The 15,744-nt window shown below is 58.1% G+C and overlaps 1 protein-coding gene across 2 annotated transcripts; it reads right to left on the bottom strand.

Moving 5' to 3' along the window:
• Positions 1-2,261: 2,261 nt before the first annotated feature.
• On the bottom strand, positions 2,262-15,582 carry STAC2 (SH3 and cysteine rich domain 2). Of its 2 annotated transcripts, none has more exons than XM_058703603.1 (11): positions 15,085-15,582; positions 7,984-8,290; positions 7,547-7,641; positions 7,272-7,362; positions 6,314-6,426; positions 6,152-6,224; positions 5,998-6,059; positions 5,413-5,510; positions 4,976-5,027; positions 4,490-4,627; positions 2,262-3,872 (listed from the first exon to the last, which is right to left on the bottom strand). In XM_058703603.1, the coding sequence occupies exons 1-11, from the start codon at positions 15,172-15,174 to the stop codon at positions 3,768-3,770; spliced, it is 1,224 nt and encodes a 407-aa protein (XP_058559586.1). In that variant the 5' UTR covers positions 15,175-15,582; the 3' UTR covers positions 2,262-3,767. The 2 variants fall into 2 exon arrangements, with proteins under 2 accessions (XP_058559586.1, XP_058559585.1); XM_058703602.1 differs by having other exon boundaries at positions 7,544-7,641; positions 15,085-15,578.
• Positions 15,583-15,744: the final 162 nt, after the last annotated feature.

The raw sequence follows: 15,744 nt of genomic DNA, 5'->3' as shown, positions 1-15,744 counted from the left end.
GTAGGTCGCTGCAGAGGTCCCCGGCAGCTGCTGTGGGGCCACGAGCTGGAGAAGGGGGAACAAGGCCAAAGGGAGGCGTGCTAGCAAGGTGGGTAAGGCTGCACAGCGGGGCTCACTCTGTTTGTGTCACCGCCCCCTCCCCCCTCCCCGCCGACCTCTGGTATTCACCTCTCTGCTCTTTTAGGCCTCCTGTCTCCATTCCTAGGCTCCCCCTTTTTTTTTGCATCTCTCCAAAGTCTGGCTTCATACTACATATGCCCAGTTAAGCTCAGGCAGAGATGGAGGGAGGGAGGGCATGTGTGGGGCAGACAACGGAGCCAAATGGTGAGCTGGCACCACCAGTAGCTTCCTGGGCATTCTCTGCCCCAGGCCAACGGTGTTGCTGCCCCAGCCACCCCCAGAGTGGGCACAGAGGAGGGCAGAGGCTATAGTGGGGGCACCAGCTGTTCCCAACCCCCAGGCTGTGAGCATGCCGTTAGTGGTTCAGCCACCCGAAAAAGCTGCTGTACTCAGCAGTGCGGCAAATGGGCTAGGGAGGAGGCGGGGGTCCAGGCCAGCTGCCTGCTGGTGGCAGACGCAAGTGGAGTGTGTAGAAGGCTTGGCTGAAAGGCTCTCACTCTCTACGGTGGGGTGGGCTTTCGATTCCTGGAGCCCGTGGCCCAGTATCCTGGGGCGTCTCTATTTCCATCTCATTAGTTTAAGGCACTGAGGGACCCAGGTAAGGAAAGAGCTCAACCGGGGGCAAGAGACATGATTTCTGAGATTGTCTTGGTCACCAATTTGCTGGGTGACCTTGGGCAAGTTACTGGTCCACTCTGGGCCTCAATGTCCCTCTATATAAAAGGGGCAAGGTCCGGCTGGATAAGCTGTATGACCTTGAGTATGCCACCTAATATCCCTGGGCCTCAGTTTCTTCATCTGTGAAAAGGGGAGACCACCACTTTCCTCACTGGGTCACTGAAGGGATTAAATAAAATTCCTGGCATGGTTCTCCAAGCACAGCAGGTGCCACTTTACGTGAGGTCCCCTCTCTTTAAGCCACTGGCCTGGGTTTGTGACGCTTGTTTTCATTCCCCCCATCAGAGGTCTTAGAAAGAGGAGGTCATGGGGCGCCTGGGTGGCGCAGTCGGTTAAGCGTCCGACTTCAGCCAGGTCACGATCTCGCGGTCCGTGAGTTCGAGCCCCGCGTCGGGCTCTGGGCCGATGGCTCGGAGCCTGGAGCCTGTTTCCGATTCTGTATCTCCCTCTCTCTCTGCCCCTCCCCCGTTCATGCTCTGTCTCTCTCTGTCCCAAAAATAAAAAAAAAAAAAAAAAAAACGTTGGAAAGAGGAGGTCATCCTCCTCTGGCTCACCCGCGGAGCTCTAGGACCTTCCCTGGGTGAAAGGGCCCAAAGAAAGCTCAGCGTCTGGTCCCACCTGGCCTACCTTGCTTTGGGGGGAGGGGACCGGGGAAGGGGGGCTGGGAGGCAGAACCGGTGGGTGCCTGTCAGAAGGGGCAGCCCCCACCCCCTGCATTCTGGCGGCACTGGCGGCATTGCCCTGGCACCCCCGCAGCCCGCCTCTCCCTCCCTCTGCGCTCCCCTCTGCCTATAAATAGTACAGGACGTGCCTGCCTTGGCGATGACGCGGCCAGGCGGGCGGAGGGGAAAGAGGCAGCTCTGCCGAGAGCAGGTGGGCGGCGGGCACCGCTGCGGGAGGGGCGCCGCTGCCGGCCCCCTTCGTGCCAGGCTCTCGATGACGGGCATGATTGAGTCATCTCAGGGCCCCACTGTCGGCGACTGTTCCCGCCGCCAGCTTTTCTGCCTGGGGCTTGGGGGGCGCGAGGCTGACCTCGGGTGGTCTCGGAGGGCACCGCTGGGTCGCTGGGTCGGCAGAAAGGGTCCTAATGCACATGTTTGAGTGCCCGCTCCGCCCCCCTGGGGACACGGGTGCGCATCCAGCCTGAAAGTGACCTCAGCCCCACCCTCTCCCCTTCCAGCTTCCCGCAACATCCCCCACCCCACCCACCCCACCCCCACCCTGCCGCCCTCTTTTCTTCTCAAGCTCCCCCCCAGATCCCCCATCTCAGGCTGGGGAGGTGGAAGGGAGTGGGGAGGTATGGGAACCCCTGCAACATTTGGGCCAGCCCCAGCACCCCACCTGTCAGAGAGCCACAAATTCCTCCACCTCCAGGCTTGTCTTCTTTTGGAACCTCCAGCCCCCCGCCCCACTCCTTGGACCTTTGCTTCCTCTCTCCCCAGCAGATACACAGAGCAGACAGGTTGGGACAAGAAACATTTATTTAGGGGCCTGGGGGCTCAGCAGTGCCCCAGCCGACCCATCATGCAGCCTTATGTACAGTGGGCATTGGGCCCGCCCCTGGGATATTGCTGAGGGGGGCCCCATGGCAGCAAACAGGGCAGTGTGGCTTGAACCCCCCTCCAAGGGGGAGAAGTGGAGCAGGGGCCAGTGGGTAGGAGAATGTGTCCCTTCCACTGTATGGGAGGGTGTGACTGTGCCCAGGACGGGGACTGGCATTGGCTGGCACGATCAAGGGCACAAGAGGAGGCTCTGAGCTTGGGGGGAGAGGGAGGTTGGCACCAGAGAAAAGCAACCTGAAAGGGAGGGGTCCTCTTCATGAGTGCCAACCCACCAACAGGGTGCCTACCCCCTTCCTTTCCTGGTGGCCAAACACAATGATTTGCTGCCTTGACTATCTCCCACTCCCTCTTCCTCCCAGAACTCTGTGTCCAGGACAAGGGCACAGATACAGCCAGAAGAGGGACCCCTGCACCGAAGGAGGGGTCACAGTGTTTCCTACAAAGCCCAGAGAAAGGGAGTGAGGAAGGGCCATCTGGAGGTCAGTCCTGAGGGCTGGGCTCCTGGGGGGGTGGCCTTGTGAGGCCTGGGACAGGAACTAGGAAATACTGACTCCCTGGGGCTGGTTGGCCACGGGGGACCAGGGAACTTGCAGAGTCCTGACAGTGAAATGGGGACTTGTTTTTTGTTCTCAGTCGGTTTCTGTTCATGTCCTTCTTGAGTGTCCTTTTCCGGTGGACAAGGGTACGATGAGGCTGTTCTGTTCTACTTGAGGAGACAGTCTCTGGTTTGCAGCGCTATCCCCGGAACTCGGCCCTCCCCTCCTCTGTCCGCCCAGGTTTCAAGTAATAGGAGAGATTTCCGCAGAACTTTCCTGAGGAGTGATGGAGTGACAGAGGTGGGGACACCAGGAGGTGGACTCAGGATCCTCCTGCAGCCCCGAATCCCCTCCCAACCCAGGGCAGAGAGCTGAGGGATTTGGGAAGTCACCTTCCCAAGGTCCCACTTCCAAAGCGGCAGCCGCAGGGTCACACACACATAGACCCAAGCAGAGGCTCTGTGGGGAGGGGGGAATGGTGTCGGGCATGCAAAGGTGGTGTGGACATGAGAAGGCTCTCTGGACAAAGCAGCGAGAAAATTCCTCAGGAATGCCCCCCTCCCCAGGGCCGCACTCAGCATGGCAACTGGGGGTGTCTGGGCACTGGCTGGACCCACCTGGAACTTCCTCATTCCCTCCCACTTTCTCCTCCTTCCTCACCCCCAAGTCCCAGAGCAGCAACTCCCTCAGGGCACCCTGGGACCCAAGAAATAAAACCTTCCTCTGTGCAGAGGGCTCCCAAGCCATGGGGGGTGGCTCCTAGGAGAGAGGCAGAGGGAGGAAGAGTGTGGGCAGATGCCCGTTCCTCTCCAGGGCCAGAAGCAAGGGCCAGGCTCGGGCAGGGGTGGCATCTGGGTTCTCTTGGCTCCTCTCAGATCTCGGTCAGGGCGTCGGCTGGCACCAGGCCCCGCTTCTTGCCGCTGCTGACGCGGATGAAGCCGTCAGCATCCTTGCTCCTGCCCACACCCACACAGATCTGAGTGGGAGAGACACGGAGCTGAGTCCTGGCACCTGCCTACAGCCCTGGCCTCGAGTCCGGCTGATGGCTCCCAGGGGGCCACCCCGGGGAATGATGGGACCAGGATCAGATGTGGTTGGAGACATCAGCTGGGGTGATGGGAGCAGATCCCATGAGGGCACTGGGCACGGCAGCAAGACCAGAACATCAGCAGACACTGAGCAGCACTTTGGGGCTGGCCTGAGCTCCACCTCCTCCCCCTCCCCCACCCGGCCCCCACCGCCCTGGTGGAACTCCCATTTCACAGAGGGGGGAAGGGGAGGAAAAGGGCTTGCTGGGGGTTATGCAACAAGACAGAGGTATAGCCAGCATTCAGACCCAAGCCTCGAGACTCCTAATCCAGTGCTCTTTCCCTCCCCCAAGCTGTCTCTAACCACATTCATCCCCCTGCCTGTGTCAGTCACCAGCCCCGATTCCCAGCAGGGTCTGACAGGAGGCCCCGCAGTCACACCTTTCTAACCTGCCTTCCCTCCTGCTGCCAGGCTGCAGTGTCCTCCTCCAGGGCAGTCGCCTGTGCCCCCACCGCCTCTCTCCCATGTCCACCTCTCCAGCCACTGCAGAGCCCAGGCACTCACCTGGTTCTCCTTGAGGCTCATGTACCCCTGTTCCTTGTTCCCGGAGAAGGGTTGGCAGCTGCGCCAGACGTTCTCTCCTGGCCTTACGCGCTGCACAAAATTGGCTGGGAAGAAGCCAACCCGGTCGCCAATCTTCCCCTGGGGATGAGGCTGGCAATGAGCACCAGAGCCCCCCGCCCCACATTGATGCAACTCAGAGCCAAAGCCATCAAACTCCAGATCCTGCGCTCTCTGTATCCAGAGCCCCCAGTAGGGTGGCTTCCGGACTGCGATGGGCATGAGGTGGGTAGAGGGACAAGGCTGAGGCAGGGAGGGTCAAGGTGAGAGCAAGTCCCAAGTGTTGGTCCTATGGGCTTGGCTAGGGCACGTGGTGGGAGGAGGGGTGGTCTTTGGGCCCGGAGAGAAGGTGGGGCAGTGCCAGTTGAAGTGGTGGGAAAGGGTCGGGTGCCTACCGGGGTGTCTCTGCTCCCCACCCTGCCAAGTCACCTTCCACCAGTCCTCATTAGAGTCATCCACCAGCAGGATCCGGTCCCCAGGCCTGGGAGGACAGAGCTGGGGTCGCAAATGGACAGGAGGGACCTGCCTTTTCTGCATCTTAACCATCTTGGGTCCCCCAGGTCCCCAGCATGCCCCCCCTCCACAGCGGGGGGAGGATTCTTGACGCCCTCGGAGGATACTGTGACCACAGGTACAGCAGACTCTCTCTAGGACAGAGCCCGGGCGGGGCAGAAGATATGACATCAGCACCAGTCCCTTTTGGACTGTGGGCAGTCTAGCTCTTCTTTGGGCTCAGCTGCCTCAAGCATGCCAGGAGAAGGTTCCCGAAGGTCCCCCTCACACTCATGTTCCAAGGTCTGGGAGCAGAGCCCTGAGGTTGGAGCCAGGTGGCTGTCCAGGGGGGCCGGACCACAAAGAGGACTTACTGCAAAGCCAGGTCATTGTTCTCTTGGGGCAGAAACTTGTAGAGAGCGACATAGGAGTACATGGGCCCCACATCCTTCCGCAGAGGGGGTTTTGCGGGCTGTGGAAAAGTCTGGATCAGTGACGGGAGGGGGACACAATCCTCGCTCCACCCACCGTTCACTTGCCCTGACCTTACCCTCTCTGGGGGGGTGGGGAGAGGTTGGCTAGGAGGTGGGACACAGTGCACCTGGGTCAATGACAGAGCGAGGTCAGACTCTCCTACCTTCTGTGTTCACCCTTGGGGGACTGGGCCAAGGATGGAGAAGGGGAACACTCCTCTGCCTGCTGCACCCTGGAACTGCCCACTCGTGGGGAGTGGGCCCAGGAGTGGACACAATAGCCATTGGCTCCGCGGTGGGAGGGCAAATACCCCCTGCCTTCCTTGCCTCCTCACCCTGGCACTGTCCATCCCCGTAGGCTGAGGACAAATGATGGAGCGGTGATACTCCCACTCACCATGCTCTTGCCCACCTATGCATCAATGACAAGAAGGGACATCCCCTTCCAATCTGGCCTACGAGGGCTCAGCACCAGCATCATCTCACCTGCTGTCCAGGGCTCTTCTCCTCTGGTCCTGACCCTTCGCTCTCGGCCGGGGCTGTGAACACTAGAGATGCCAGGGCAGGGCCAGGGCGTCAGGCAGCAGGGAGTGGCCTGCACTGTGTTCCATTCCCGCCTCCGGCCCCCACCTTTACTCACCACTGTCGCCAGGGCCCTCCTCTGAGCTGCGGATGCTGCCTTCCCCATCCTCGGTCAGCTCATCCCGCTCACTCTGGGGCCAAATGGGGGGAGGGCTCAGTCCCCGGACCCTCAGCCTCAGAGACTCCTGCCCCCCAGGCGCCCCTCTGGTGCCTGACATACCAGGCTCCGCGTGGGGGACTCAGAGGTACTGCTGAAGCTGGAGCGGTTCATCAGTGCCAAGGAGGTGCCATAGCGCAGCGTCTCGTAGACGGGGTCTACCTTCCCGCTGGCCCCTGCCAAGGAGCCACCCTAAGGCTGGGCACCCAGCTGCCAGCCTTGCTCTGCCCTGAAGCCCTGGATCACTTTCACTCTCTCGGCCCCAGCCAAGATGTCCTTCTTTTTTTTTTTTTTTAGGTTTATTTATTTTTGACAGAGAGTGTGAGCACGAGCTGGGGAGGGGCAGAGAGAGAGGGAGACACAGACAGAATCCAAAGTAGGCTCCAGGCTCCAAGCTGTCAGCACAGAGCCCGACGCGGGGCTCGAACCCACCAACTGTGAGATCGTGACCCGAGCCGAAGTCAGACGCCCAACCGACTGAGCCACCCAGGCGCCCCAAGATGTCCTTCTTTTAACCACCTGCCCCATCCCTCCCCCAGGCCCCTCTCTGCCCACACCAGTCTTCCCCAGATCCTCTTGGACTAACTCCCCATCCTTCATATCTCTGGACACCTTCCCTATCCTTGCAGATGAGGACAACGCCTACCTTATCCTCTATTCCCTATCCTTCTCGGTTCAGGCATTCGTGCAAATGGTGATTAATGGATGATTTGTGTGATTATCTATTTCATGTCTAGCTCCCTTACTAGACCATGAACTCCACCTTCTTCAGTGCTGTGTCCCCATGTCTAGCACAGTGCCTGGCACTTAGTAAGTGTTGATAAAATGCCTGTTGAAGGATGAATGAGTGAATGGATGGATGAATGAATGCATGAATGAACCCTACATTCAGGACAAGGGCATTCAGAGAAGGGAAGTGCCAAGAACCAGAAGAGCCATGCAACTCAGGTGCCCATCTGAGGAACGTGTGGGTTTCTCACCACACTACGGTGGGATCAGGGGCAATGGGGGGGACACTCACCAGTGGGTGGGGACTCTCTGCTTGTGACACAGGCTGGGGGTGGTTCATGCACCAGGAGGGGGGAGCTGAAGTTTCGACGGAAGGAGGAGGACTAAGGCAAGAGGGGGCAGAGAGAGGGCATGGGGATGTCACAGCCCACCGGGAGCTTGGCCTTCCCCAAGCCCAAGGACTACTCCACAGGAGGAACCCGCCTGGAGGGGGGCGCTCATTCCCCCACATGCCAGTCCTGGGGAGCACTCACAGCCAGCCAGCCCTGCATGGTCCCCACTCACCACCTTGCCTGGGCATTGCTGGTGGGAGATCTCCTCGGAGCACCAGAGGTGGACGCTGACTTTGCACGTCTTACACCGCAAACCCTGCTTGGAGTTTCCTGGGAAGAATTTGGCGTCAACAAGAGGGATTTGGCAAAGGAGGAGGCATCCGAGGGGAAGGAGCAAAGAGGGCAGGTTAGGCCATGGGACAGAGGAGGGGGGGTTGGGCATTCTCATGTCCGCCTCGGGGTCTCGTGCTTACCCCTCATACAGTCAAGGCACCGAAGCCTGAGTTGTTCGTACCCACAGCGACACTGGACACCCACCCCCCCCCAAAATTGCTCATTTGTCCACCCAGCGTGAGGGGCACAGTTAGGACTGCGGGCCCAACATCAGATGGTTCCCTAGGAACACTCCCCACACCCACCCTGGCCCCTCTCCTTGACAGGCCAGGCACCTACCCACAATGATCTGGTGGCATAGCTCACAAGGGCTGGCTCTCTTGAAGACGTGTTCCTGGAAGCTGTGCAGCCTTACTGGTTTGAGTGGTGCCAGGGGCCGTGGGATTGGGCAAGGGGAGGGGGCCAGGGTAGGGAAGCTCCCATCTGTAGATGCCGGTGGTGGGGAGGGAGGGGGCAGCGGGGTCGGGGGTGTCAACAGCACCTCAGTGGGGCACTTGAGCTCAGAGCCTGAGCGAAGGAAGAAGTTCTCCACGCTCTTACTTCGGAGGATGGTCTTGAGGGAAAGTGAGCGCTTGAACCGCTGGAGCTGAAAGGGGAAACAGGGGTGGGGGTGGGGGGTTATAAGTGGAAGCCAGAGGGGACCAGGTCCGGGCCAGGATGTCTCCTTGGTCAGTGGCGGCCTGAGGCTGAGGGCCAGAGGTGAGATGAAGTACTGAGAGGCTGCCACGTTCCAGAAGGTGGTCACACTCCCGGATGCCACGGGAGCCCGGTGGGTAACCTCCCTGAGCCAAGGGGTTCTGGCTGGGCCCGCCAGATTGGAGTGGCGAGGGCGGAGGGGGACTGGCCGGTCAGAGAGCAGCTGCTGGTGCGCTCCAGACACCGTAGGCCTGTCCTCGGGGCCAGCCCAGCAGTGCCAGGTTTTCCACTTTTTCAAAAGAAATCTAGACTCTTATGTGAATTTGGATGGAAACAAATTCAAGAGGTTTTATTTCCTTTTTTTTTTTTTTCATTGCCGAAAGGGTAGTGTGCTATGTTTCCTAGCCTTGCTTTTCTCACTTAACAGTAAATCTTGGAAATCATTCCATACCAATACATAAAGACTTTCATCATTCATGTTTATGGCTGCGCAGGATTTCATTGCATGGGTGTACCATTTACTCGAGTTAAAAAGAATAATACTTTGGGGTGCCTGGGTGGCTCAGTTGATTGGGTGTGGGACTTTTGATTTTGGCTCGGGTTATGATCCCAGGGTCATGGGATTGAGCCTGTGGCAGGCTCCACACTGAGTGTGGAGCCTGCTTAAGATTCTCTCACTCCCCAGGTGCCTGGGTGGCTCAGTCGGTTAAGCGTGTGACTTTGGCTCAGGTCATGATCTCAGGCTCCCACTGACAGCGCTGAGCCTGGAGCCTGCTTCGGATTCTGTGTCTCCCTCTCTCTCTCTGCCCCTCCCCTGCTCATGTTCTTTGTCCTCTCAAAAAAAAAAAAAAAAAAGATCCTCTGCCCTGCGCATGTGCTCTCTTTCTCTCCATAAAATAAAATAATAATAATACATGGGGGGCACCTTGGTGGCTCAGTCGGTTAAGTGCCTGACTTTGGCTCAGGTCATAATCTCGTGAGTTTGAGCCCCACACCAGGAGCCCACTTCAGATTCTTTTTCCTCTTCTCTCTCTGCCCCTCCCCACTCTCTCTCTCAAAATAAATAAAAACAAAAACTTAAAAAAAATAGTAACACTTTGGGGGTTGAACAAAACATGCCAGGTCCCCAGTTTTCCATGTGTTCTTGAGAGTGGGGGAGTGGTCATCCTGGACCCTCATCCTCAAGGCTGATTCTTCCTCCAAAATATCTCTCCGGCGCATATAATCACCTCATCACCTCCACAACCCTGCCCTAGTTCAGGTCCGGAACCCCTTGCCTCCACCCTGCCCATCTCCCCCTGCTCTCCATACACCTGCCAGGGAGGTGATCCCTGACCTTGCTAAAAACTTTTCATGGCTCTTCAGGACACAGTCAAGGCCCTTGCCCCAATCATGAGACTCTGCAAGTTGGACAAGCTTTCCCTTCCAACCCATGCCTTCCACCTGCAGCCCAGACATGGGGATTCTTGAACTCAACCATGTTTTATTCCTCCAAGCTTTTGCTGTGTTTGCCCTCTTCTCTGCCGTATCCAGTGAGTACCCTCTTTATCCTTTGGGGTTTCCAATGACTGTTCCTCCTTTGGGAAGATGTCTCTTCTTCTCCAGGAATTCCATTTAGTATAACCACTCCCACTTCGGGGCCCATTGCACCTAGTACTGACTTCCATTATAAATCCAATCTGGTTTACGTGGTGGTCATTTACTTCTTATTCCCCCCCGCCCCCCGCAGGAGACTGGAGCCCCTTGAGGGCAGGAACAGTTGCTTTAACATCCTCCCGGCCCCCCACAACACACACACAGCCTCAGGACATAGTAGGTGCTCAGTGAATATTTGTTGACTGAATGATGACCCAGTGGCTGGAATCCTACGTGCAGCCCATGTTCTGGAGCACAGGGCCAATTCTGCAGTGAGGCCAGGGTTACTTCCATTGCTCACCCCAGCATACCCTTCTTGAGTCTGCCCAGAGTAAAGTCTGGAAACATCTCTAGCCAGATCCTGGAACCTCTTCCCTCCTATCGATAGCCCCCTTACCCCTGCCCACATATTCCCATCAGTGATAGATAAAAGGGGCCAGTGGCCTGGCTTCAGGCAGGGAGACTTGGCCAGGGTTCCCAACTGGCACATCAAGCAGCCTGTGTGGCCCTAGGGAGGCCAGCAGGCAGCAAGACATAGGGAAAAGCAGAGAGGGACACATTTAAGGGTGTCTGTCTGGCTCAGTCAGTAAAACATGTGACTCTTCATCTCAGGGTTGTGAGTTCAAGCCCCACAGCGGGCATGGGGTCTACTTAAAAAAGAGAGAGAGAGAGACATTTGGGCATGAGGCATGCCCCAGTGTGCCAGCTGGGAGGACAGAGCCTTGGGGTGCCTGGCGCGCTGAGTTCCCCAGCTCTTTCCAAATTCAGCTTCCTGGATAGCACTGTGGGCTTCTTTGTGTGTCTAAGAGAAGCAGGGCCCCAGGCCTCAGATACCTGGGTGTTAGGGCAGAAGTGGAGGGCCAGAGGGACAATTAATTAGAACACAAATGTATTCTGTGAGCCAGTGTGGCGTTGGAGGCTCTCACAGGCCCAGAGGGGTGGGAGAACCCCTCACGATTCTGCCCAGGGGCCAGAGCATAGAGCACAAGACGTCTCTGGGAGGATGTGCTGGAGGTGGGCGCAAAGCTAAACCGACCACCTGAAGGCAGGTCACTTCACTTCCACTCTTGGGCCTCAGTTTCCCCACATCCAAGAGAAAGGAGCCAGGACTAGATGCTCTCTAAGCAACACAAGGCTCTGGGTCCAAAAAGCAAAAACCTAAACTTAATGATATGATGAGGGGCTATCATGTCAGAATACTGGAATTGAGGTAGCACTTCATATGCAGCACCTCATTAATCCTGGCATTACCACCCCCGAGACACTGATAATCACTGTCCCACTTTGCAGATGAACTCATAGGCACATGGGAGTTAAATCACCCACCCATAGCGAGTCCTCAGCTGGTAAGTGGCGGAGACAGAACTTGAACCAGTGGCTCTGGCTGTTAAGTCCAAATGACCAGAAGGACTCCGCTGCTCTGGGCTCTGCCGTGGCCCTCACCCCTGCCTCTCAGCTATGCCATGGGCATGGCCACCAGGTCAATCATGAAATTTAGGGTTGGAAGGAACCTGAAAGACTGGCCATCTAGAGTGGTCCCCAGCCCACACTATCATCTCACAATGCCTTGGCCATGTCACTTCTGAGGGGTTGTCTGACTCTGTTGGTCACCTCCTGTGGCAGGAAGCACACCCTCTCTCGTGCCAGTCATTCCATCTTTGGGCAGCTGCAATCGCTGGAAAGTGCTTCCCTATATAGAGCTGAAACCTGCTCCCTGAGATCTTTGCCTATCGGCTCTGCTCCTCCCTTGGCTCCCGAAAGGGCTACTCCCCTCTTCTACATATCAGTCCTTCAAATATTTGAAGACATCAGTCATGTTCCCCCCTCCCAAAGCTGTTGTTTCCATAGTAATCGCCACAGGATGAGATTTTAAGCCGCCTTACTCTCCAGCCTGTGCCCCTTCCTGGTCTTCCCTTGGCCCCAGTGCCAAGAGCTACCTCTCTGCAGGGTACCAGAGGTCTCTGGAACAGAATGTTCCCCAGCACTGGGGCAGCCCCAATTCTGCTCACTGACTCCCTGGCTCCCTGGCTGTGGGTTCCAGATCCCAGGAGGGCAGAGAAGCAGGAAGGAACAACATACTACCTGGAGTGGCTGGCAGATGTCAAGGGTTGTGGCTGAAGAGCAGGATGGGGGCACCTCTTCCAAATAGCTTGATGCCTGTCCACTCAGAGACATCTAGTTTGAGTGCCCAAACCTCATTTTGGCTCAGCCTGGCCAGGTACTCCTAGTTCCCAGAGAGGACTTTTTCCTATCTCCCATCAGCTATCTTTTTGGTGCCCCCAGTGTCCCAGGAACCATTCCCTGGCATAGGGAGAAGTTGCCATGTACCCTGGCAAGCTGGCCCCCCTGGATGCTATTCCCTCCTGATGATGCACCAGGAGCCTGTCTGGCTTAGAGCCTGGACCACCAGGCCTGTTCTTCTGAATCCCCTCCCAGAGGCTGGGTTTGGCCAGCCTGCCTCCTCCCCACCTCCCCACATACTGGATGGTCCCTTCTATTCCTCAACTCCCCACAGCATCTCCTTACTTCCCTCCAGCTCCTGAAAGGGCACTAGGCAGCTGGCGGTGGGTGGTGGCGGATGTGGCACAAGCTGACTCAGATGGCAATGTTGGCATGGCAGGGTCTTCCCAGGGATGGCACTAAAGGGGGTGATGGTACCACCCAGCGGTAGGATGGCATGGGGACCCAGAGATGGCAATGGTGACACTAGGAGGGTCACGGAGTAGCTTGAATACAGGGATACGATCCAGCCTTAGGGTGGGAAGGAGACTGGGCTTGGGCTGGCAAGAAATGCCCAGGAGACCCCAAGCACTGACGAATAAGCCTGGAATGCTGGCTTCACTGCCTAATGGGCACCAGCCCCCTCTGTTGTACCTGCTTCAAGCTGAGTTGGGTGGGCCACAACCCTCTTCCTTCCCCCTCCCCAAGCCCTATAGTCTGGAGACCAAAGCTTCTTAGGGACAGGTTGAGGTGGGGGAAGCTAAAGGGGCTGGCAGGGCCCTGAATTCTCTCCCTGCCCACTTCTACCCTCCTGGATACCCCCACCCAGACCGGCAGCCCTGCCTATATTGTTATAACAGTCCTTCGCAGGGGTGAGATTTAGGGGAGGGGGGTAAAGGGACAGGGCAAGGTGTGCAATTCCCCTCCCCTCTTGCTCTTGGGATCTCTATGGCTCAGGTTCAGAGGTGATAGCACTGAATGGTCCTTGGGCTAGGAGGAGGGAGGTACAGACCTGCCAGGCCCTGACCTCCCCCTGCCCACAGGGCTGAGCTTGCAGCCTGTGGGTTTGCTGAGGCAGCAAGGCCCAGGCTCCTGCCTGCCTTCGGAGAGCTCTTAAGGAGGGGGGCGGGCAGCCAGGCTTCCTGTGGGAAGAAAGGCAGGGCCTGGGAGGCCCCCATACCCTTAGGAAGCAAGCATGGGAATTGTGTATGTCCGTCTTGAGTGACTAGAAGGCAACTGAGAAGGCCAGGGATATTGGAACTCAGGATGGGGCTCAGCTCCCTGGACCCTCTGGGGTTTTTTTTGTTTTTTGTTTTTTTTTTTAAAGCTGTCACAAATGTTACAAACAATATCCTCCCACCCCCAACACCTCATTCCTTTCCTAGTACAGACCTGGATCTCTGAGAGGCAGTTAACTCTGTGGTCTGAGAGACCACAGTCTCATTCTCAGGAGGGGGCAGAAGAAGGTCAAGTTGGGATCTGAAGACCTTGACATGGAGACCCAGTGGGTCCCTCTGGTTTAAAGGTGGAACGCTACCTGGGGTATCTCAGCCAGGCGCTACCCTGCCCCTACTCATCTACCCCTGGTCATTTTCTTGATGACCTTGACCTTGAATTAACCTCATACCCTGAGGGGTGGCCTAGACAGAATTAGGAGCAAGATAGACATTGGAAAGAGCTCTTGACACCGAAGGAGCCAAAGACCCCACCCATTTTTGGTCTTTAGTGGCCCCCCTCCTCATCTGGACAACAGGAGCAGGTGGGAACAAAACACCAGGGTGCAGAGGAGAGGGAAGGAGGCTTTGGCCTGAAGTCTGGGGAGGGGGCAGAGAGCACCCTTGACACAGCCTCTTTTTCTCTCCCCATCCCCAGCCCGCTCAGCTCATGTTGCTCCCCCGCAGAACTTCTTGCGGGTCAGTGTGAGCACCTAGAACTTGGAGAGGAAGCAGACAGATTAGAGGTGGGGGTTAAATTTAAGTGGTGGCCTCCCCCAGTCCCTTCAGCGCCAGGAGTCTGGGCTCCGCCTGCCTTCACTGGGGAATAATTTATTCATTGTGACTCCCGCAGGAGTAACAATCATACATAATTAGGGTTAATTATGACATTCATTAATTACGATGACTTCTCTTTTTGCTTCCACCCACCCTCTCCCCGGCGCCCTGTCCGGCTCCGGGGGTGGGGGGTGGGGCTGCCTGCCCTTCTGCTCTGGAGCCGCAACAACAGTCCCCCGGTCCCCGCCCGCGATGGCCAGCGCTGCGGCAGCCCCCAGCGCGCACTCGGAAGCTACGCACCTCGGGCCGTGGCCTCACATCAGGAGCCTAACCTGGTTGGGAGGGGGGAATGCAGGACTGCAGTGGGTCCGAAAGAGACAACCGGAGAGACTCAGAGATAAACATATAGAGAAAGCGGGAAAGACACCAAGACCGACAAACAGGTTGTAGAGACATTTTCAGAGAGACACAGGCAAAGACAGAGGGACAGACTGAGCTACAGACATAGACCTGCGGGCGCGAGAGGGGTGCGCCTCGCACGCACACACCGGCGCGTACACGGGCCCACACCCGCTACACACCGCTACACGTTCCCGCCGCCTTCGCTGCGCCGATTCCCTCCAACAAAGCCGAGTTACAACCTCCCGGGAGGGTCTCGGCAGCGCGTCCGCTCATCACGCGCGCAAGGGCGTGTCGTGCTTGTGTGATGTGGGCTCCTTGCGGCCCCTCGTCGCGAACCCCCTCGCCCCGGTCGTCGCGCAGAGCCTTCGGCATTACACGGGTCCCGCTCCCGTGACCCCCGGGCCATCCGAGCCCACGGTGGTGACCGCGTCGGGAAGAGGGCGCCGGGGCTGGGGGGCGCACCGGGCAGGGGTCCAGGCCTCTTCTCCCGAGTTACCTTGGTTTCCTGGAGGGCAGAGACGGTCCCCGGGGGGGTGCGGGTGGCCGCGTCATCCGGTTCGTTCTCCTTCTCGCTCATTTCGGTCATGGTTGGGGTAGAGAGGAAGAGGGGGTGCCAAGACCCGACGGCAGACCCCCTGGGGGCAGGTGGCAGGTGGCAGACGTCTCTCTGGGACCCTCAAGCCCTTTTCCAGACACTGCCCCCCAGTGAACCCCAGGAAAAATCCGCCCCAGGAAAAAAGCGACCCCCCACTCCCGGGAGCGGGTGGAGAAAGTTCCCGGGTTGGCCGGTGAAGAAGGGTAATTACGGGGAGCCGCTGGAGCCGGACGACCCCGGGAAGGAGGACCGAGGGTCTGCAGAGGATGCTGCTCGGAGCGAGGGGAGGAGGGAAGTGGGGACGTGGGGATGTGCTGAGGGAGGGAGCGGAGGAGCAGTCCGTGTCCGGCCGGCTCCGCCGTCCTCTGCGCCCGCCCCCCATCCCTCTCCCCCTCCCCCCGCCGGCCCCAGCCCGGCACCCGGAGGCCCCTCCGCCCAGTCCTCGCCTTCCAACTTTGATTTAGGAGGTCGCCTGGTCCCTCCCCCTTCCCTCCTAAACTCCCCCGCGCCGCTATGCAAATCAGGTTCTCAGCTATTGGCTGCCGTGGTGGCCAGGAGCGT

This window comes from Neofelis nebulosa, chromosome 16, assembly GCF_028018385.1.
Source record: "Neofelis nebulosa isolate mNeoNeb1 chromosome 16, mNeoNeb1.pri, whole genome shotgun sequence".
In the NCBI taxonomy this organism is placed as follows: Eukaryota; Metazoa; Chordata; class Mammalia; order Carnivora; family Felidae; genus Neofelis; species Neofelis nebulosa.
The sequence above is the reverse complement of the archived record's forward strand: the minus strand, read 5'-3'. Positions and strand labels throughout refer to the sequence as shown.